Source organism: Enhydra lutris, unplaced genomic scaffold (assembly GCF_002288905.1).
Source record: "Enhydra lutris kenyoni isolate GAN:26980312 unplaced genomic scaffold, ASM228890v2 scaffoldscaffold68, whole genome shotgun sequence".
Lineage (NCBI taxonomy): Eukaryota > Metazoa > Chordata > Mammalia > Carnivora > Mustelidae > Enhydra > Enhydra lutris.
This window is the reverse complement of record NW_019154152.1, coordinates 14593570-14616911: the sequence shown is the minus strand read 5'-3', so window position 1 is coordinate 14616911 and position 23342 is coordinate 14593570. Positions and strand designations below refer to the sequence as shown.

General features: G+C 39.1%; 1 protein-coding gene across 1 annotated transcript in view; it reads right to left on the bottom strand.

Annotated features, from left to right (window-relative positions):
• Positions 1–23342, bottom strand: part of LOC111159380 (UV radiation resistance associated) — a 324480-nt gene that overhangs the window by 19402 nt on the left and 281736 nt on the right. The window contains exon 14 of the mRNA XM_022521795.1: positions 7449–7540. Coding sequence (XP_022377503.1) covers positions 7449–7540 — 92 coding nt within the window. The remainder of the gene's footprint in view (positions 1–7448; positions 7541–23342) is intronic.

The following is a 23342-nucleotide window of genomic DNA, read 5'->3' as shown; positions in this document are numbered from 1 at the left end:
GTGCCAGGCAGTATGCTAGATGTCTCTATATTTAACCCACATAGTGACTCTATCAGGTAGGCACTAATGACTCCATTTTATAGATAAATTAAAGCTGACAGCTTAAACTTGTTTGAAGTTTCAGAGACCGTAAGTGGTGGAGTTGGTATTCAAAACCACAGTCTTTTCAGGCTCAGTATGACTGGGCAACTGTTTCCCTAACCTACTCGGTCCTATTCTCCAGCCTTCACATGCCCAAATTCTTCCCGTGCTCTACGTCCACTGAATGCTGCCTCTTTTAGTGAAGGCTCAGCCCAGGTCTCACTCACAGCCCCTACATCAGGAAGTCAATGACTCCCTCTGAATGTTCCAAAGAACTTATCTACCTAGAATACTTCATACTTTCTATTTTCCATTAGGTACTGCTTGTTTCCATCTCATTGCCTCAAATAGACTATACCCTCCTTGAATGTAAGTTCAAGCAGTATATTCCATGAACAGAACAAGACGGATGGCTAATTCATTCACTCACATAACTCCAGGCTTCCCTGATGCCCGGCTGGGACCACAGGATGATAAAGACACAGTCCTCAGCGACTCAAGAGCCTAGTGGTTAAGACTTCCTGGGAGAAGTGAACCTCTGATACCGAGGGACTACATATTTAACTTGGTATCTGCCATTGTGCCTGTTGAGTGAGTGAATGAATGAGGCTGGACATACTCAGAGTGAGAGAGCAACATTTGGACAGGGCAGAGGCAAGGGCAGGCTCTTCTGCGTAGTGGGAACTTGTCTGAGTAAAGAACTGAAATCGGAAATGAGTGTGGTCTGTCTGGGGGTCAGTGGAGAAGGGGTGAGAGAGCAGTGGAGAAACACAGTCAAGGCCCTATCCCAGGACCTGAATGCTGGGGCCCCATCACGCAGCCCGTTCACAACCACCCCAGCGACTCTGTTTTAAACTTATCGTCTTACTGGCAGGCATCAAGCCGCGGCTCGTGTATACATTCTTCCCTGACCGTGATTCAGCACGAGTGTCAGCTGCGCATGTGCACGTCAATTTGCATCTGAGACTGTAGTTAGTAGCAGAAGAAAAAATGGAATGTTTAAATGGCAGGCTGGTGGCTTTTAACCAAATGACTCAAGAGTACAACCTCTGACTTGAAATTCTGCTTTTCAAAACCGTGTTGCTTGGCAGTTATGGAGATCAAGTGATCCTTGATGAAAAAACGGGACTTCTTTTGGAAAGAGCTAGCATAAAGCACCAAGCACTGTGCCCCCATGTAAGTCTGTTCATGAGGAAAAGGGGTTAGTTTTAGGATGAATCAGATAGATGCTTTTGATATTAGATCAGAATCCTGTAATGTGAAAGAAAAAAAAATCCCGTCATTAAAGAAATTTTAATCACACTGTCTGTCCTTAAAAAACAAAACAAACAAGCTGTCATGTAACTTTGAAGCTTACCATAAGGAAGAATTCAGTGACTGCACTGATTCTTAGCCAGTTTGAAATCCTCAACACCAAAAGAACATACAGCAAGTCTGCTTCCACGGGGACCAATCTGTGAATGGTAACAACCACACGGAACATGGAAGTGTTTTCTTTTACAAAAGATGTAAGAGGATCCCTCAGGAGCGTGAGTTTTTTTACCCTCTGCCCTAAGGAGCACTGGCTTGGGAGGTAACTCCTCAGTCCACGGTTGCGTTAGGAAATTCTCAGATTTCCTTGGAGGCTAAGAGTGCTTGTTCCAGCTTTGTTTACATTTGTAACTTCCAGCCTGGCTTCCTGCAGTGGTTTCTACTTGGAATCATCACGTAGCACTCATTCTGTGGTGCCCTGCATCTACCTGTAGCCCATTTTTCACTAGAGCACCATAAAGTGGTCCCTGCTGCTCACTCGGTGCTAATACGCTTGGCACAGTTGGCACAGAGGGGCACTGCGTAAATGTGTGTGCTTAGGGCTTAATGGGTTTACTACCATCAGTGCCAGGAGACCTAGATTCTAGTTTTACTGCCATAGGTTCATGGGTCAACCATGCTCAGAAAGCCATTTATTTTCTCTGTACCTTATGAGGGAGAGTTGCTGGAAATCGCAGTGTTTTAGGAGAGGAAGAACAGGCAGGTTGTGATGTGGAAGCATTTCTTTGTAAGCATTTTGGGTAAACTGTCAGCTCAGGAGAAAGGGATCGGATCTCTAAAAGTTTCAGTCATTTATTTCAACTTTGTTTTTTTAAGTATTTAGATTTTTCTTATTTTTTATTTGAAGTCATATATTCTTTTTCTTGAAAAGCGATCCCAAATTGTATAAGCTCGAAGGACCACAAAACCCAGATTCTCTTGGTTCCTAATGTGAATGCACAGGCTAGCCAAGGTAGTCTGTCCTTTGCCAATGAAGCTATTGGGCCTTTTCTACAACTGCTCCCTCCATATGAGGGGACAGGTGAGGATGGTGGTGGGAGAGAAGGAAGGGGAAGAGCACATCCTAGACTCCTAGACAGAGGAGCAGTGAGTCAGGAGAGGACTTGTTCCCATAACTAAAAGGAGGCCAGGACAGCAACCACCCATGAGAGGACAGGAGAAGGTAGGGGCAGGCAGACCATGACAGAGCGTGAATTTCATTCTGGCCCCTGAAACCAGGGAGTGATTAAGATATAGTTAAAATTTAAAAGACCCCTCTGGCTACTGTGGGGAATGAACATGGGGTGGGAGGGGGTTGGCAAGAGTGAAATTAGGAGACAAACCAGACTAGTGCCATCTGGGGCAAGAGAAGGTGATGCCCTGGACTGGAGCAGCCATGGCAGACATGGGTGGCAGTGGCTGGATTTGATATACACACTATGCAGACTGGATCTGGTGGGAGGGGAGAAGAGAAGGGAATCAAGGATCATGCCCCAGTGTGAGCGTTTGCTGACAGGAAGAAAACAGTTTCAGATATGTCCAGGCTGAGGGGCCTGTGATACTCCATGGGAAAGCATCAAGTAGATCTCTGACTCGGCAGAGTTGGCAAGAGAGATCTACGCTGAAAGTGTAACTTTGGGGGTCATCAGCACGGAAATGGTTTTCAAAGCTGAGGGAATGGATGAGATCACATGAGAAGGGAGTAGAGAGAGAAAAAGAGAGGAGGACCTAAGATGGGGCCATGGAGAATTCCATATTTAATGATGTAAGTACAGGAAGAGGAACACCAAAAACAGATAAGAACTGTAGAAGGGAGGAAAACCAAAGGAAGGTGGTGTTAAGGAAGACAAGAGAGGAGATGCTTCGATGAAGGCCAAATGCCAGATGTGGAACAGAGTAGGATAAGGACAGAAAAGTGACATTTAGGTTTTGTAATATAGAGTTCCACAGGCATCCACTTAGATAAAAGGAATTTCAGTCTACTGACAGAACTGGAAATCATACTGAAGTAGTTAATGAGGAACTGGGAAAACAGAACATAAATAGACCTTTAGTAATTAAATCAGTAGTTAAAAATCTGTACTTCTTCCCTCAACAAATTAAAAAAACACTAGGTTTTTGCTAAGTTCTATCAGATCTTCACTATAGTAGATAATTTTTTATCTTACACAAACTATAAACTGTTCCAGAGAATACAAAAGAAAGGAAAGATCTCCGCTTATCTTTTAAGGCTTTTAAAACCTTGTTACCAAATTCGGACAAGGATTATGGTATGAGAAAGAAAAATTCAAGGCTAGCCTCATCTCAGTTCACAGAGGTAGATACTCTAAAAATTAGCAAACTAAATCTAATAACATAGGAAAAAATCATTACACATCATGACCAAGTACAGTACATCCCAGGAGGCAAAAATGATTTAACATTAGAAAATGTATTAATACTTATTAACATATTAATATAGTAAAGGAGAACAAATACAGTGCAATCAATAGATTCAGAATATGCATCTGATAAAATTCAAAATACACACACTCAGTGTATGTGTACACACACACACACACACACACACACACACATGAATATTATTCAGCCTTAAAAAAAAAATAAAAGCTTGCCATTTGCAATGATGTGGATGGAGCCAGAGAGTAAAATGCTAAGTGAAATAAGTCAGTCAGAGAAAGGCAAATATCATATGATCTCACTCACATGTGGAATTTAAGAAACAAAACAAATGAAGAAAGGGAAAAAAAAAGAGAGTTAAACTGAGAAACACCCTTAACTATAAAGAACAAACTGATGGTTACCAGAGGGGAGGTAGGTGGGAAGATGGGTGGAAGAGCTGATGGGAATTAAGAGTACGTTTATCCTGACAAGCACTGAGGAATGTACAGAATTGCTGAGTCACTATACTGCAGACCCGAAACTAATGCAACATTGTATGTTAACTATACTGGAATTAAAATTAAAAACTTAATTTTAAAAAATGGAAAAAAAAACCCCAAATACACACATTCATGATTTTAAAAAAACAACACCTAGTGAGCTAGGAATAGAGAGAAATTTCCTTTTGCTAATCAAGGATATCTATCCAAACCTGCAATAAATATAGTATTTAATGGTGAAAAGTTAGAAGCAATCTCTCTCTCTCTCTCTCTCTCTCTTTTTTTTTTGTTTAAGGATTATTTATTTATTAGAGAGAGCAGCAGAGAGAGGGAGAAGCAGGCTCCCGGATGAGCAGTGTCAGAAGCATTCTTTTTAAAGTCAGGAGTAAGACAAAGCTATTCACTATTGCTGCTCCTCTTTAATAATAAAATATAAGAAGAAAAAGTAATAAAAAAAAACAGAAAGGAAGAAACAATGCCATCATTCACTAATATAGTATGATTGTATACACAGAAAAATCTAAGAGAATCTAAGACAAACTACTGTAATTAATGTTAGCAAGGTTACTAAATGCATTCAAAATACAAAAGTCAGTGGTACTCCTGTATAGTAGCCACAAAAAAGTTGGATGCTATTAATAAAAAATTTATAATAGCCACCAAAATGGCAAGCTACCTGGGACTTATAAAATATGTGTAAGACCTTTATGAAGAAAATCTTAAAATTTTATTGAGGTACGTTTAAAAAACAGAAAGAAAATGTATAAAAAGATACAGGGAACCCCTGGGTGGCTCAGTCAGTTAAGCGTCCGCCTTCAGCTCAGGGTCCTGGGATCGAGCCCTCCATCAGGATCCCTGCTCAGTGGGGAGTCCGCTCATCCCTCTGCCTCTGCCCTTCCCTGGCTCACTCTCTCTTTCTGCTCTCAAATAAATAAATAAATAAAATCTTTTAGGAAAAGATATCAAGTTCATAGTAAGGAAAACCTTATATTATAAAACTGTCAAATCATACAAATATAATTCATAAGTCAAGGAAAGTCAAAAGAGTTTCGAAGAACTGTAGGTAGGAGCCTCACCCTATCTGACATCAAGAAAAAAATTGGGGCTATCTTCCTTTTCTTGCTATGAAGGAACATGATTTAGGAGTAGCACTCCTGGCTTCTCTCCATCCTCTCACTCTCTCTGTGCGGACAAGGGCCTTTTCTGATGGGTGAATTTAGAGTGAAAAATAAAACCTGGGTATTCTTGGCTTAGTCCCATCTGGTTTCCCACAGGAGTCTCTGACTGCTCTCCATGGTGTAGTGAAGGGCCTGCCTCTGTGGAAAAAGCCGGGGATTCTCTAGTTCACAATGCAACCGTGAAGGGAAGTTTTATTTTGAGTGACATTTCTGCAAGCCCTTTTTATTACAGATCTTAAGTCATATTTTCCAAGAGGCTTCATCAGTAATGAAACTGACATTGTGACTTCTATTAGTCTGTCTCTTGTATCTCCTCTCTTAAATGGTCCCAAATTTAGGGGGGAAAGGATACTATTTATTGGGCACCCCAAATCTCAACATGACTTACAGAAATTTTATCTTATAATAGTTTAAAAATGTGGTATTAGCCCATAGATAGATAAATACAACGAAGGAGCAGAACTGCGAGCCTGGAAACAGACTCACGTATATAAGTAAACTTGGTACATGAAAGAGATGACATTACCAAATAGTGGACAAAAGACAGAGTCTTCAATAAATAATACTGGGACAATTTGCTGTCTGGACTGAGCAAGGTTCATTTAGTGATTCATCAGGTGGTATTATGGGTGGCCTCTTTAAAAAAATAATTTTAGGTTATTTATTATTTGTATTATAAAGCCTTTCATTAATTATATATCTTATTTCCAACTAGATCACAACCCCTTGAGGGTAGGGAATCTTACATTTCCCGTTAACCCTTCAGAGTGCCTATCACTGAGCTTTACACAGAGACAGCACTAAGTAAATGTCTGCTGGTTCATTATTATTTTACATTAAAACTCAATTCCTATCCCTCATGCCTCAGGGCATACAGGTCCACATCAGTATTAGGTATTTCTAATTATTTTGATATTCTGACTAGTAGGATTCTTTAAACAACTGTGCATTGACTTAACAGGAGTCCTATCTAAAATCACACAACCAGAACATGCATTTTGAGGTTCAAAAAGGACAAAAGTAAAAAATGTCAAAATAAAGGTTAAAGATGTCGCTTTCTCATTATTCTCAAGGCTCATCCTTATGGCACAGAAGAAAATGAAACCAATCTTGTACCTTCCTCCCCACAAGTAATTTTTCTGTCTAACCTCTTATTTATTCTCATCACAAAATGGTGAGAGGAGCAGGGCAGGGATTACAGATGAGGAAATTAAGTTTCTAACAGGTTACACTTTAGGTTCACCCAGCAGGTTAGAAAAAGATGGCAGACGAGGAGCCAGTGTTCTTTAGAAGAACATATGCTGTTCCCAGCTGTGTAGCTCTTGAGGCCTGATTTTCATTTACGAGATTGTCAGTTACTGCCCATCGCCCCAAAATTCAAACTTCGAGAATTACTCAATGGCTAGTACACACAGCTTTCCACTTATTTATATCAGATGAACCAATCTCGTGTTTTTGCAATAGACTTTTCCTTGCTCCTTCTCTTTTTCAAAGAGCCAGTCTACCTTGACAAAGCATTTGCAAGCAGCAATTTGCCCTCATGGTACAACAGGCACTGACATCAAATATAAGACACATTCTAGCACGTGTCTCCTGGTCTCAGACTAGGTCCTGCCAAGCTGACCCTATTCACTGTCTGTTTTTTTCCCTTAACTCTCACGGCCACTGATCACGCTGTTACTTCTGTAGTTATATCCTTCACCTGTTCTTTGAGGAAGTCCTAGTGGCCCCACATCTCCCTTTTGTGAATCACACTCAAGGATTCCGCACCCAGCCGACTTCCCAGTGTTCAAACAATACCCCTTGAGCCCACTCTCCTCCTGAGGACGCTTCACCTTGCTTACCAAGACTGGGGATTAGACCCACACATGAAAATGGCTGCCTTTCCTTTTCTTCAAGCATCTTAATAAAGAAGGAAACACAGAAGGCAGGTGAGGAGCAATGGGGAAACCAGGAAAGTTTCTCAGGATTATTATCCGCATTCCAGTTTCTGGGTGTCAGAGATAAAGGTACTCACCACCTGACCATTAGTCCATGTTCCATGAAGTTTTTCAGGTTAGGGAGGGTTTGCCTCAAGTCTGGAGTCCCTAGTCCATGTTGATATCTTAGCTGCAAAGATGGAAAAATAGAATTAAGAGAAATTCTGCCAGATACGAGGCAATGTTTCCCAAACACAATCCATTCACTGCATTTTTTTCCTTCTTTCGAACTCTAAAAGAGGATATGTAAATATATGACCCCAACATCACTGACCACACTTATGAATGGTATTTAAAGGGAGACTCTTGGGGCGCTTGATCGCCCAGTCAGTTAAGAGTGTGCCTTTGGCTCAGGTCATGATCTCACGGTCCTGGGCTCCCTGTTCAGTGAGGAGTCTGCTTCTTCTCTCCCCACCCTTGCACCCCCACCAGCTTGTGTATGTGTTCCCTCTCAAATAAATAAACAAATAAATAAATAAAATTAAGGTAGCCTTTTCACCTCCTGCTCCCTTGTTTCCTAAAGCTGGAGAAGACAAAGAATGCCAAACTATGGAATCAGCATATTTCAAAGAGCCCTGTAGCGTTGGCTAACATCAACTCCAGAGACATACACTGTAAAACAAGTATTTTATTATTATTATTTTTAAAGATTTTATTTATTTGGGAGAGAGAGAGACAGAGATAGTGAGAGAGAGCATGAGCGGGGAGGAGAGGGAGAAGGCGGCTCCCCACTGTGCAGGGAGCCCAATGCAGGGCTCGATCCCAGGACCCTGGGATCATGACCTGATACAAAGGCAGATGCTTAAACGACTGAGCCACTCAGGCGCCCTTCAGTATTTTGTTTTCGATACTGGACGGCTGGCATTACATACTCTGGGCACATTCAGCCCATCTTTCACTGACTCTTTCCTTTTGTATAACAACCAAGGTTAAGGATCATGCTGTGTTCATCTCTAATCCCCAACAGTGTCTGCCAGTGCCAGCACTCAGTTAATGCTTGCTAAACAAATAAATAGCAAGCCACTTTTGAGGACAATGTGCTCTGTTTTTCTCTTGGATTCCTAACTTTCCCTTTTGTCCAGAACTAGTACACAGAGCTAGAGAGCTGGTAGGAGAGGCACTATGGCCTATGGATGGATCTGGTCTTAGTCTTACTTATTTCTGCTAGAACTGATTTTCCAACCCTAGGTCCTTCTGTGTACCTAGGTAACTTGCTAAATGGTTTTCATGGTCTGTTCCTTGTCTCTGAACACCATTTGCTTCCTTAACTGGTCATGACAGAGATCTGCGGTGAATATATGTGCATATTCATATCCATGCTCTCTCTCCCTCACACACACATCAAATACACAGTAAAGGTACAGTAGAAATGTATTTTTCAAATGACATATATGAAAAAAGTACTCTGTAAACTGTGTACTGGTGTGCAAACATGAAGGATAATCACTTGTGAAGTCTTATTTTTCCAGCACCTAAATTTAAAAGTGACAAAATCAGGGGCACCTGGGTGGCTCAGTGGGTTAAAGCCTCTGCCTTCATCTCAGGGTCCTAGGATCCAGCCCTGCATCGGGCTCTCTGCTCAGCAGGGAGCCTGCTTCCTCCTCTCTCTGCCTGCCTCTCTGCCTACTTGTGATCTCTGTCTGTCAAATAAATAAATAAATAAAATCTTTAAAAAAATTAAATTAAAAAAAAGTGACAAAATCAAACTTCTAAATATTTTCCCCTCTTAAAAAATAAAACCACTATGAACAACAACAAAAAAATAGTTCTCTTTTTTTTTGTATCTAGTACTGAACTGATTTTTTTTTTTAACTTAAGTGTGACACTTAGCAGAGAAGAGTTTACTTTCACTACCCTGAACTTTTAAAGGAAAACCCCCCAAACCTAATCAGATCTCTTGAATGGTCCAAATACACACATAAAGAAGGAAAAAGGAAACACAGAATGTTAAAAGTAAAAGGGCATTTTGAATACAATTTAAGCTAATCCTTTCCTTTTGCAGGTGGGGAAACTGAAGGCCAGAAAGGGGAAATAAATTCTCCAGGGCCACGTGTTTCAATAACAAAGATATTATTAGCTACAGCCTCATTCTCACAACCTAGCTATTCCACCATCTACCCCAAAGTCTGAGAGGAAAATTGGTTGAAATACTTGAGAAGACAGAGGGAAAATATCCTTTTCCTTTTCCAAAGCTAGCTTGGTGACCTAAATCACCTCCCGAGATTTGCTGACCTTGAATTATAAGATCTACTCCATATTAAATGACATCATTTCTTAAATTAATATAAAAGCATTTTTTCCATACATTGATAAAAGTAAAATGGCTGATATCCCAATGTGACATTCCTGAATTCATTGTTTCAATAAAAAAGTGAAATTGTTTACACATGGCATGGAAATTTCACCTGTGATTCATACTGAAAAATATTAAATATTAAAAAAAAACCCTAACTCATACTGAAATAACACAAAGCTCTGTGTCCCTGAGCCAGTACATAGTCAACTGCCGCTCCAGGTTCCACAGTGGAAGGCTGCTGTTGCATTCTTTGCAGAGACCACAATGAAAATTTTTCTTCAAGACTGATTTCAACCAAAAAAGGAAAATATGGGAAATTCGAGCCTCTACCTCTATATTTGCTATACTGCATTATCATTTTTATCATAGAATCATAGGAATAGGATATTATAGCTTAAAGAGATCCTGGAGATCATTTTTCTAACCTCCTTCCTTTCATAAATGAAGAAATGAAGGCTCAGTAAGGCAAGTGTCCTGCCCAATGTCACAGAGCTGACAAAGGACAAAGCCAAGGCTGGAATTTTAAAAAATTTTTATTTAGTTTTAAAATCCAAGTATAGTTACTACACATACCCTGTATGATGAATGTTGAATCAATATAATCAACCCTGATGCAACATTCATCATGTATAATGATTCAATAATTCTGTACATTAGTGCTTATCCCAGTAATTGTACTCTTAGTCCCCATCACCTATTTTACCCATCCCCCCTTCCCCTCCCCTCTTGGAACCATCAGTTGTTTTCTGTATCTCAGAGTCTGTTTTTGGTCTCTTTTTTTCCTTACTTGTTTTGTTTCTTAAATACCACATATGAGTGAAATCACATTGTCTGACTGACTTATTTCACTTAGGATTATATCCTCTAGGTCTATGCATGTTGTTGCAAATGGCAAGATTTCATTCCTTTTTATGGCTGAGTAATATTCCAGAGTAATATCGTGTGTGTGTGTGTGTGTGTGTGACATCTTCTTACCTTCCACTGCATGTATATACACGTGTAATATTTATATATATCACATCTTCTTTATCCTTTCATCTATGGATGGACCTTTGAGCTGCTTTCAGATCTTGGCTATTGTAAATAATGCTCCAATAAACAAATAAACATAGGGGTGCATATATCCTTTCAAGTTACTATTTTTGCTTTCCTTGGATAAATACCCTGTAGTGGAATTTCTGGATCATAGGGTAGTTCTATTTGTAACTTTTTGAGGAGCTTCTCCACTGTTTTCCACAGTGGTTGCACCAGTTTGCATTCCCACCAACAGTACATGAGGGTTCTTTTTCTCCACATTCTCACCAACACCTGTTGTTCATAGTGTTTTTGATTTTATAAGGCTAGAATTTCTTTTCATTCTTTTTTTTGAATTTTTGAATTATTTTGAATTTTTAAGAACTTCTTAAATTTTAATTTTCAACATATAAAACCAAAAAAATTCATATAATATACATATATTACATTTTAAAAATAAAGTACGCATACTATTTAATAAGCCTAAATTGCTCCAAGGCTTATAATGAAAAAGCAAATTCTTTGCTCTTCAGTAGCAACTACTTTTAGCTGTTTCTTCTTTATCTTCATATTTCTAAGTAATATGATTGTATTAATTTTCCTGTTCTTTCCTATTCTTCCCAGTTTTAGACCTCATCTACTGTGTTCCTATTATGAAAAATAAAAATTCAGCTTTTATATTACTCTTCTCTTACACAAACATTTTATTCCCTCACCCATCCATCATCTATTGATTTTTTGTTAAAGAATATGAGGATTTAACTATCCTCCCTGATAAACTTCCTTTATCCTCAAGATATTCAATACCACATTTTTGTTAGATCAGTATTTCACGCGTCTCTTATTATACCTGCAGAGATACTTGGCAAAGACACTGCCAAGTCTGTCTTTTGACCTATTCCTTACTCTATGCTCTATGAGGTACCTGATACCTAAGTCCTTCTGGAGTCCTGTGGCTTGAATTGCAGTGCTGCTTGAAGGCTTTAGGTTTTGGTTTTCTCCATTCTGTCAACTCAGTTTATCACTCATTTATTTGTTTGCATTCTTCTAAAATTTTGTTGACTATCACTCACTCTTGTCTCTTCTGTTTTTTTCATCCTCATGAGTTTGCAAATTTAAACTGTTTTATCTTTATTAGTAGTATTTCATTAGGGAACAGACATAAAGGAGGATATTTAATTTGTTTATCAGGCAGCATTTCAAAAGTGGCTAACAAACTTCCTTATACCTTTTACAGAGTACTCAATGGAGCTCTATTTTCTGTCTTTAAGTCTCTCTCTAGGCATCATCCATCTGGCCATATTCTATCCATTCTCAAAGAGCCAACACAAGTTCCATTTCCTGTAGGTGGTTCTCTCTGACTACTCCAGGACAAGGAAGCATTTTACATCTCTCCTCAAATCTCTTCCTACACCATGTTTGCATGTACTGTCTTTGGAAAGCCCTAACTAATTCAGTAGGTACTTGATAAATATTTGTTAGTAAGTTAAATCAATGGAATATGAGAGACAATGAGAGGCATCATGACAGCAATGAGCTTCAATGGAGATCTGTAAGTGACAGTGCTGTCACTTCCTAGTTGTCTGACTTTGGATGTCATTTTGCTTCTCTGAGGAGTTTCAGTTTCCTCACTTGTAAAATGGTGAATGTTATCTGTCTTGCAGAGCTGTTGTAACGTTTAAATAAGACAAAGTATCTGGAGTACCCCAAACAATATCTGGTAAATAGTAAGTGCTCAATAAACTATACTTATTGCCATTTTAATACATATATGCTCTATATGTTTTCATTATCATAGCATCTACCACTAGGCTGGGCATAAAACTGGTGTTCAATGATGGCTTATCACTTAACCAAAGAGAATGAGAAATCAGAAAAGGGAAAAAAGAGACTTCAAGTCAAGGTGAAAAAATCTTAACTATACTGTTTACTTTTTTTTTTTTTAAAGATTTTATTTATTTTTATTTATTTGACAGACAGAGATCACAAGCAGGCAGAGAGGCAGGCAGAGAGAGAGGAGGAAGCAGGCTCCCCGCTGAGCAGAGAGCCCGATGCGGGGCTCGATCCCAGGACCCTGAGATCATGACCTGAGCCGAAGGCAGCGGCCTAACCCACTGAGCCACCCAGGCGCCCCTACTGTTTACTTTTTTAAATGCTAATTTCTACTCACTTACTAAGCTTCTGGCTGCAAGCACTCCAAAGAGGCAGCAATGAACATAATACATGTCAATATCTTTAAAACAACTGCAGAGGGAAATGGAAAGACTGGGTATGTGACATGGATGGTCAGAAGATCTGGGGGACAGAGCTCTGCTGAACGATCATGAGTGAGGGCTAGCCAAAGAATTTTCAAACTTCTTTTTATAGCCCGGGAATCCTTTGTTCAAATGAAATATTACTTATAGCCCAAAGTGTAAAACAAACAGGTAACTGCTCTAACTGTAGGGAAGTGGTGGAGTAGAGTCAGAGAACAGGCAGGCATCCTGTCTTGCAGGTTAAACGCTCCTAAACTACAACATCTCTAGGAGCCTTTCAAAGTTCTGTGAGTCTCCTTTTAAGGGCTCTAAAATTATAGGCTGGCACCATGCATCTAAGGATTTTAATATAAAAATATTGTTCGTGTGGTGCATGTTCACAATGTGAGCAAGGAAAGCACATCAGCCCAGTCGGTGCCATTTCTGATGGTGTCATAAGTCAAATGTGGCTAAGAGGATGTCCAGTCTTTACGTAGTCCCTTGAGGGGTGGGTGTGACGGAAGAGTCTACGGCAGGTACTTTTCTGGACACCTCCGGGGAAGTGTATAAAAATGAAAGGGGTAGGGTGGGGTTCGATCTTTTTTAATTTTAAAACTTTTATTTATTTGAGAGAGAGACGGGGAAGGGAGAGGGAGAGGGACAAGCAGACTCTGTGCTGAACACAGAGCCCAACATGGGGCTTGATCCCAAGTCCCTAAGATCATGACTTGAGCTGAAATCAAGAGTCAGGTGCTTAACCCACTGAGCCACCCAGGCACCCCGGGGTTCAGTCTTACATGCTATACTATGTCAGGAAGAGCTGAGCCACTATTAAAATGTAAATACTTCAGTAAAGAAACAAATCTTACTTTTTATTAAATAATTCTTGAACAAGCTAACTCTGGTGAAGTATTAGTAGAAACAGGAAGAAACAGGAGTTAGGTTGAGGAAGAAAAGACAAGGACAGGACAAGGGGAGGAAGAAGTACATTACTAAGTTCCTACACATTCTATTCTTTCATCCAGCAAGTATTTATTTTGTGTCCACCAGGGTAGGCGGTGTGAATCAGCTCTGTCTCTGGAATGACAGGCCTGGACTCACAGTCTGCTCTCACCATGGAACGTATGATAATCTTGAACAAGTCACATAGCCAATCTGTGCCTTGTCTATAGAACATGACCAGCACTGTTTGTCTCATCATATCGTTGTAAGAGTTCAGTTGGGATACTGACAGAGGATGGAAACTCCTGAGGCCTGATGTTTAGAGAGGGCAGTCATCAAAGCTCGTAAAGACCTGGAGCACTAAGTTCAGGAGTTCAGCCTTTACCTTGTCAGCAGTGAGAATCTAGGACAGGGTTTTAAGCAGGAGACTGAATGAGGAAACAACTCCAAAAGCAGCTCTAAAGGACAGGTTAAAAGACTGAAGTACTCTTTCCTCTGATAAAATCTTACTTCACGTTCCATCCAAACCTGCCCTCACGGGCTACGATCAATACCACACTTCCCTAAAGAGCTTGTCTGCTCTCACTTCTGATTAGAGAAGGCAGATGCCAAGAAACCCAGGCAAATAAAATGCTACTTTGGGTCTGTCTGACTGCCTCAAATTAGTCTCTGAAATAAACACCTTTTGTAACAACTTCCTACTGCACCACCACCCAAAGAGTCTAAGCAGTTTTTAAGTGGAATTTTGGTTTCAATTAGCTTGAATTTCAGCTTTACTTTGATTGGTTTAGAACTCCATGGGAGCAATTAAGCTTTTGTGCAACTGTAGAGTAGGCTAGTAGGTGAAAACTATACATACATGATAAATTAGATGGGGAAGTGGGAAGAAGCAATGTTCGGTGGTTTCCCTGGAAAAATGAATAAATGCTATTGTCTATTAGCAAAAGAAAATCCCTATGCTAAAATAACCAGGAAGATTTGGCTTTATAGTTACTAGAACAAGCACAAGGAAAGAAAACTAGGGCAAAGAATACATTTAGACCTCAACAGATAATCATAACCATGTCAATTCCATTAAATATTTCTCTATTTTCCTCTCCCACACCATCTTCTTGTATAAAAATACACTATTTCTCCAAAGCCACATCTTGGTTTCATCTCAAATCACTATACATTCACTGTGTGTTTCACCAAATTAAGACTGATCAACTATGACTTTAGAGCCTTTGTAGCTGAAATTAACTAGTTGCTACAGTTGATAAATGGTGCTCCACTGACTAGGTAAGACCATTTGCAGCTCTGTAGACCATATTTTAAAATAAAGTGTGATTGAACTTCTAAGGAATAAATGCTGAGTTCTTGTACTCAGTGAGCATCTGCTTACTGAGCTAAGAGACCTAATTTAATATCAAAGTGCTCAATTTTATTTTTATTTTTTAAACACACAATTTTTCCAGGCCAGGAAAGACTCTAGGGGTTCAGGAATCATTTTGTCATTTAGGTTTTGGCAGGAGAAATTCAGTTTAGACAACAGACACAGGCACGCGCATGCGCACGCACGCACACACACGCCCATACCCTTCCAAACTATATTCATCTACACAAGGCCACTTACTGCGTGGCTTATTAGTTCCATATGGGACTTGAGCTAAGCTGCATGATATGTTTGATACAAACCGTCTGTTACCGTGAGGGAATGTGGATTAATACAATGCTTCAATAAAGGTTACTAAAAGATCAACACTTTCGTGATGGGATTACAATGAATTTGACTACAAAGAGAACTGGTCTATAGGAACTGAAAAAATAAGAAATTAAAAATGTACATATGCATCAAAGACTTAATCTTAACTCTGGAGTTCTGGCTTATGTAGTAAAAAATCTCTATTGGACTAGTTACCAATATTTCAATTCATTTTTAAATCCTAAGGTTTCACTGACATGAAAAGAACTACATGAGGAGCTTAAAAAAAAGGGTACCACCATGTCAAAACTAAAACCTGCTTTCTTAGAAGAAACTACAACTCTTTCAAAGATATGGAAAAGCTACTTAAAGAATATTTAATATGAGTAATAATATTGTTTCTTACAGTGAGTCATTGCAAAATATACCTCTAAGGAAAAGTATAAAAACCTGATTATGGGTCTCTGGTTGCGAGTACAACCTAAGTGCTTTTCCATCCCCATCTACAAACCATGCCAGTTCTTTTCCAAAATAGGTATGTTTTAATATAAACACTGGACACAACTGACCTCAGGCTTCAGAAAAGCCCAAAAGTCAAGTCTAAGAAATGGAAATGCTTCTTCTATTCTTCCTCCCAATTATACTATCAACTACTGTTAGAGTCAAGGGATTCATATTAGAGCTGAATGGCACCTCTGAAAGCATCAGCCCACCTGCTTTAGTGACCCTGTATGGGAAGTACAAGGTTATGCAACCTCTCTAAGGTTGAACGGGTTGAGTCTAAGGAGCAGAATCTAGGTGTGCTGAGTTCTAACAACAGGCTCTTTTCTTTATATCACATGTTGTATTTATGAAGCACAGGTTATATCTGAGCCAAACTTATCATTGTAAAATCTGTCACATTAAAAGTACTTTAATTAAGATAGTCTTTTGCTTCAGAGAGTTATGTTTGCCAGAAAAGAGCTAGAAGCCCTACTACACTGATGCAACTCTGGGGTCAACCTCATCTGTGTGGTCTCGGTCATTGCTAAAGAGGGTCAGCAAAGCACACTGCAGATGGCCAAGCGAGGCAGAGCGGGTCATCTGTCAAAGGCAGGCAGATCATACCCTTGACAGCAACTGCAATTAGCTTTAATTAATGATCATCAAAGAAAGGTCATGTTCTCTGGAGGCTAAAGGCTACGTGAGTGGACAAACTTTACAGAATCCATTGGAGCAGACATTCACACTGTCAGACTGAGCTTCCTGCCGTCAATGTTAACAATCCTGTGCATCCTGATTTACCCCAAACTACCTTGTATTACCTTGTATTGACCTTTGACCAACCTGGATTCCCGATTCCCTTGGCAGCTATATCCCTAAACAGTTCAAACTCAGCATTTCTGCTTCCAGTTCACTGACTTTGATGCCATGTTGGTGCAAAGAGCTACACTGGACCAAGAAGATCACAGTCTAATCAGGCAGAAACTGTTTTCTAGAATGTCTTATAAATGGAATCACAGAATATGTGGCCTCTTGTGTTTGTCTTCCTTCATTTATGTTTTTGAGACTTATCCATGTTGTATGTGGATCCTTTTTACTGTAGTCCCTTGTAGGGACAGGCCACCAATTGTTTATCTGGACACCAGCTGATGGACATTTGGGTTGTTTCGTGTTTGGGCTGTTATGAATTAAGGTGCAATAAACACTTGGGCACAGGTTTTTTTTGGACTTCTATTTTTATTCTCTTGGACCAATACTTAGGAATGGAATTTCTGGACTGAATGGAAGATATATGCTTAGCTGTATTTTTAAAATGCCAAACTGTTACCTGGAGCAACTATCCAGTTTGCATTCCCACCAGCCATGTCTGAGTGTTTCAGCCGCTCTATGACATCATCAGGACCTGATCCTGTCTGTCAGTTTTAAAAATTTTAGCCATTCTAGTAAGTGGGTAGTAGTATCTCACTATACATTTAATCTGCATTTCCCAAATCAATAATACAATTGAGCATTTTTTCATATGCTTTTCTTGCCACCTGTGTATCTTCTTCTGGCCCACTTGTAGTTTCTCTAAGCTACTTCTCATGAATACCTAATATATCTGATTAATACCCTCTGATTCATCATAAGACCTTCTAACCAATCATCTTCTAGTGAATACCATTTCTACTTAATCTAGCTAGAGAAGATTCTGTTTACAACAATGCCACAATCCTATTCGCAGTAAGGGGCCACAGGGAGTTCTTACATGTATAAAAGTCAAAAATGAAAATGCTATTATGAGTGCAGGAATTCTCTCATAGAAATTTAGGTAAATCTAAGCATCAGTTATATGGAACGAAAAATGCCCTTAAATCAGCTGGCATAAATCTGATTACATAAGGAATAGAAAAGCCCATTCTGACATCTCCCCAGCAATGTACAGTGACCACAAATACCTGACAGGATCACTAGAAGAAGTTACTTAATGCAATTCAACAAATAATTACTGAACAGTGTGTGTGTACGAAGGCGGGTGTGTGATAATGGCAGAAATGGAGATATGTGTACGGCATTGCTTGTAAACGGGGGAAATTTGGAAATTGATTATACTCTAAGCCTTTGGCCAGGTTCCATGGTGGAATAATGACCGTGTTACTGATAATGAAAATAATGCTAGAGCTGCTAATGTATTTCCTGAGTGATTCGTTATGTGCTAGGCATTGTGCTTAGCATTCCACACTGCATTATTTCATTCAGTCCTCACTACTACTCTCTTACAACTGAGGATACTAAGGCTTAGGGTTCACACGTGGTAGAGCTTGAGCTGGTACCCTAGCACTCTGAACTCTTAACCACTCAAGAATGATGATGATAATGGTAATCTCAATAGCATCTACTGTTCTCAACCTGCAGTCTGTGCCAGGCATGGAACCTGTTTACTTATGTCATTTCGTTTAATCTTCATAATAACCCCATGATATCGGTGCTATAATCCTCACTCTACACATGATAAAGTTTAAAAGGTTAAAGGAGTTGTGTGAAATTTCATAGGTAAGCAAGCTGAGGAGCTGGGATTTGAATTCAATGGATCCTTTACACCCCAACACAGTCTAAATACTGCTTACAAGTTGGTTAGAAAAAGTTGTTTTCTCATTCTTCATTTAATTCCAATACTTGGAAAGAGACTCTCAACTCTTTAGAGAAACACATTCCTTCTCTTGATATCATTCATTTGACAATAGCTACATCTCTACTCAGCTGTTGTTCAGCTAAGTTTTACATGCTTAGTCTTTTTAAATCTTTGCTTGTAAATTAATCTCTACAGGCTCTTCATCATTCTTGATGTCTCTGAACTCCCTCTAGTTTCCTTAAAAGAATCTGGTAACGAGGTGCCCTAAATGGAACACAGTTTTCCAGAATGTTCTTTTCTCTCATTAATGATTTTTTTCCTTAAAATATTAATTTTGCTATATTATCTACTTCATGCTTTTCAAGTTTCTTCATGGAATTCTCCTGACCTAACTTGAATTGCACTGGAGTCTAAAGCCCATGTGTCCACTATTTTAGTCTCTCTGGCTGATCATAAATAAATGTAGTTTCAAAAAAAGCAAAAGGAAAACAAGACAAAAATGGCAATGAACTGTCAAGTGCACAGTGCTCCTTCAGCTGGACAGATACTCTTATAGTTTGGTCTGGGATAATTCTATTCATCTTTTTGATCTTACAATTCATTTAATGCAAAACAATTTGTTAGATATGTACTGAATGTCTACTGGAGGCAAGTATGATGGAGTATCACAGAATGACTCAGCCATGAACCCTGAAGGAGGTTACCTTTAAAAATGAACCTACAAGGGAAAGTATAACCTTCTATGAGAGTTTGAAGGGTGGGATAGTGGTCAGAATTTTAAGATGGCCCCTGGCCTTCATGCCCTGGTGTTACTCCCCTGATTATTTTATATTTATGGCAAGGGGAGATCATCTGGATGGGCCTCATCTCATCACAGGAGCCCTTTAAAAGCAGAGAGTTTTCTCTGGCTGGCAACAGAAGAGAAAGTTCGGAAGGACCTGAACTGTGAGAAGGGCTTGATGGGACATTATTGGTCTGAAGATAGAGGGGTCATGTGAGAAGGAATGCGGGAGGCCTCTAGGAGCAAAGGCTGGCCCTTGGCTAACCGCCAGCAAGTAAATGTACACTTCAGATCTACAGCGGCAAGCAACCACATTCTGCCAACAATTTAAATGAGGTTGAAAGCGGATTATTCCCAAGAGCCTCTAGATAAGAGCCCAGCCTGACCAACACCTTGATTTTGGCTTTCTGAGACCTTGAGCAGAGAAACCAGATGAGCCCACCAAGACTTCTGACCTACAGAACTGTGAGATGAAAATGCATGCTGTTTACTAAATTTGTGGTGATTTGTATGAAGCAACAGAAAACTAGTAACGGTGAAAAAGATTCTTTTTACCTTTTACCTGAAGATATCTGAAGTGAATTCATGGGGATACTGTAGCCTGAGCAGTTAGTTCCTTGGTGGACAGATAACATTTTTATGTATCTACTATGTGTCAGCACAATGGGGACAGCTCTATACACGAGCACAGAGGTTTTTAGTTAGAAAATAATATTTTGAACATTAAACACATGCTGGAACATACTTCTCTGATGGCTAATTTAAGTGCTCAGGGGAAGGGGTTAGAGACACTGAAGAATCATCTCCAACTTTATCTATTTTGGGGAGTCTGAGGTTTTGTTCTCCAGAGATACGGATTCTCTAAAATATTCTCTGCAAGATCCTGTCAGGCTAAGAGCCAAGTGTGGATGTTCAAGTTTACAGAAGACAGACTGAATAACTAAAAACACACGAATGACTGTTCAGCACAGAAAATATCTTAGGTTGTTTAAAGCAAAGCACAGCAGTAAGTAACGTTGTTTATCAAGCTGGGAAAACAAAACACATTGTATATAAGAATCTTATTCAAGTATAATGGTCACAAATCAAAAGTCACAATATAAATAAGACAAGCTTATAAAAATTGGGGGGGGGCAAAATGATCATTTTTTTAGAGATGATATATTATATATCAAGAAACTCCAAGCAAACCAACTGAAAACTCATCATAAATGATAAGATAATTCAGTACAAAATTTAAAAACAAAAATCAGTAGTCTTCCTTCATATAAATAACAATGAATTTAAAAATTACATGGTGCCATTTTAAATAGCAACAAAGATAAAATATCTAGAAATAAAAATAACCAAAATGGCAAGATCTACATGAGGACCACTATTATACTCTATTAAGATGCAAAAGAAGATCTTAATAAATGTAAACTCACCCTGTTCTCAGATAGGAAGTTGTTAGTATAAAGATGACATTTCACTACAAGCTAATCTATAAGTTTATTATGCTACCAGTTAGAAATACCAAATAGGACTTTTTAGAACTAGATAAAGTGACTGCAATGCTCAGTATTGTTTTGGTAAATAAAAACACTTCTACAGCATTTTCTAATTGCTAGGCCCTACCTTAAGAACTTTATAAATATTAACTCATTCAATCATTGTAAGAAACGTACCAAAGCAACTACCATCATCACCTTCACATTACAGATGAAGAAACTGAAGAAATACCAATAATGTGAAGAAATTTCATATTAGAGATTAAATCATTTACCCTACATAATATCAAAAGACTACAACTCTTTAATGGTGTAGATCTATTTTATTTATCATTAAATGCCCAGCACCTAACATGATGCCAGGTGCATGGAAACTAATTAAAAATTTTTTTTTTTTTGAGGACTGAGTCGCAAATTGCAGGGGTGAAATTCTTATTTGCTCATTTGATTTATAAAGAAATCTCTGTGGGAAAAGCTTTCTTGGAGTGTTGGGACTTAAACCATAACCTGACAGAAAGTGGGCTGAGCTGAGCTGAGCTGGACAGTAAATAGTGGGAAGGATGGAAGCCAGTGGAATGGGAAGAAAGAACCTAAGCGAAGCTCAGAGTCAGGCAAGTACGTTAGATGAAGGTACATGGTTGCAAGGGTGGGGAGGGAGGTAGGGGTGGTGGCTGAGAACAGATTCACCAAGGAACTATTTTATTTAATTTCTCAAAATAGAGCAGGAATGCAAGATTTTTTTTCCTTGGCAAGTGCACTGAAAATAAAGTTTCTATAATGTGTTAACCATCAAAACAGGTATGAACAATTTTGGACAACTTTAATGGGGGCACAAAAAAAATCAGCACCAATTTTAGATTGTGTAAAAATTACCATCAAGAGATTTGCTAAATGAGAGCTCCGTTTGCTATTTAAATATTAGTCTCTGGCACCATTAATCTTTGAACAAGTTCTGACACAAAACCACCCCATCAAATCAATTAGCTGTTCCAAGGACATGCCAAGGTTCTTAAACAACATGATCTTCTTTCTTCAAATGGCTACTTCCATGTGAACTTCCTAGCTAACTTCTGAAATTCTTACATCAAAAATAATCAAAGAAAAAGCTAATTGAAAATATAGGCACTGGTATAGGAGAGGGAGTTAAAAAGTGAGAGTCATGGGGGGGGCACCTGTTTGAACTCGAGCAAATCACCCAAACCCTCTAAGCCTCTGGTTCCTCGTGTACAAGATGCCCACCACAATGTCTGCTTTGTGGGTTATCATATGGATTAAATAAAATGATGCAGGTAAAACTCCCAACACACTCAGTGAGCCGTAAATATCTTACAGTTATTAGTTCTTGTCCTTGTTCCTCAGCAGCTATTCTTAAGAAACATTACTGTTTTTTACACTAAACCATTAATGCTATACCTCATTTTTCTACTTCCTTCATTACTAGTTTTTCTTTCTAACTTCCTTTAGTTAAGGCTATATGCTAGTTTTGGTCTCCAGTGAATCAGATGCATTTTAAATGTGACATGTGAAAGCCTCCAAAATACAAGGCTCACCAGAAAGAAAACATCCAAGGTAAAAAATATATCCATAGCATTTTAAACATAAGAAATGGCAAAATTCTGTGGATCAGAGTAGATCGAAGTAAGGGGATTGGAAAATTGACAAAATCAAAAGTGGGATGACAGTGGTAGGGTTATCAGGTAGAAGGCATGAAACTGTTAGAGGTAAAGGGCAGGCTTACATTCTGAACCTAAGTTCAAAGTGTGTATGTGTGTGTGTGTGTGTGTGTGTGTGTGTCTCAAACAGAATTTGAGCTAGAAATAATCTAGCTCTAGTAACAACACCACATCTATTCTTCTCTGTTCCACCTTCAGTCTTATACAGGTACAAAAAAGACAAGCAGCTGAAGTCATATATTCATTCAGTCAGTAGACTCTGAACATTTTCTGAGTGCTAGGTCATGGGCTGGAGTCACAAAATAAAGAGGCAGTTCCTCCTTTAATAATAAGGGGCTCCTGGGAGGCTCAGTAAAGCATCCAACTCTTCATGTAGGCTCAGGTCATGATCTTGGGATACTGGGATCAAGCCCTGCCTTGGGCTCCACACTCAGCAAAGAGTGTGCTTGAGGAGTCTCTCTTCCTCTCCCTCTACCGCTCCCCCCACTCATGCTCTCACTCTCTCTCTCTCACATAAATAAATCTTTAAAAAATAGTCAGAATAAAATGGAAAAGACATTTAAAAATCAGGAATGTAATTATATTAAAGAATAATAAGCATCACATCAGAGAAAATTATAGGAACACAGAGGAGGGAGGCCTAAGTTCAGGGAAGACAGGAACATCTGGAAAGGATGTGGTAACCTATCCGGTTACACAGTACAACTGGATTTTACCAGGTGAA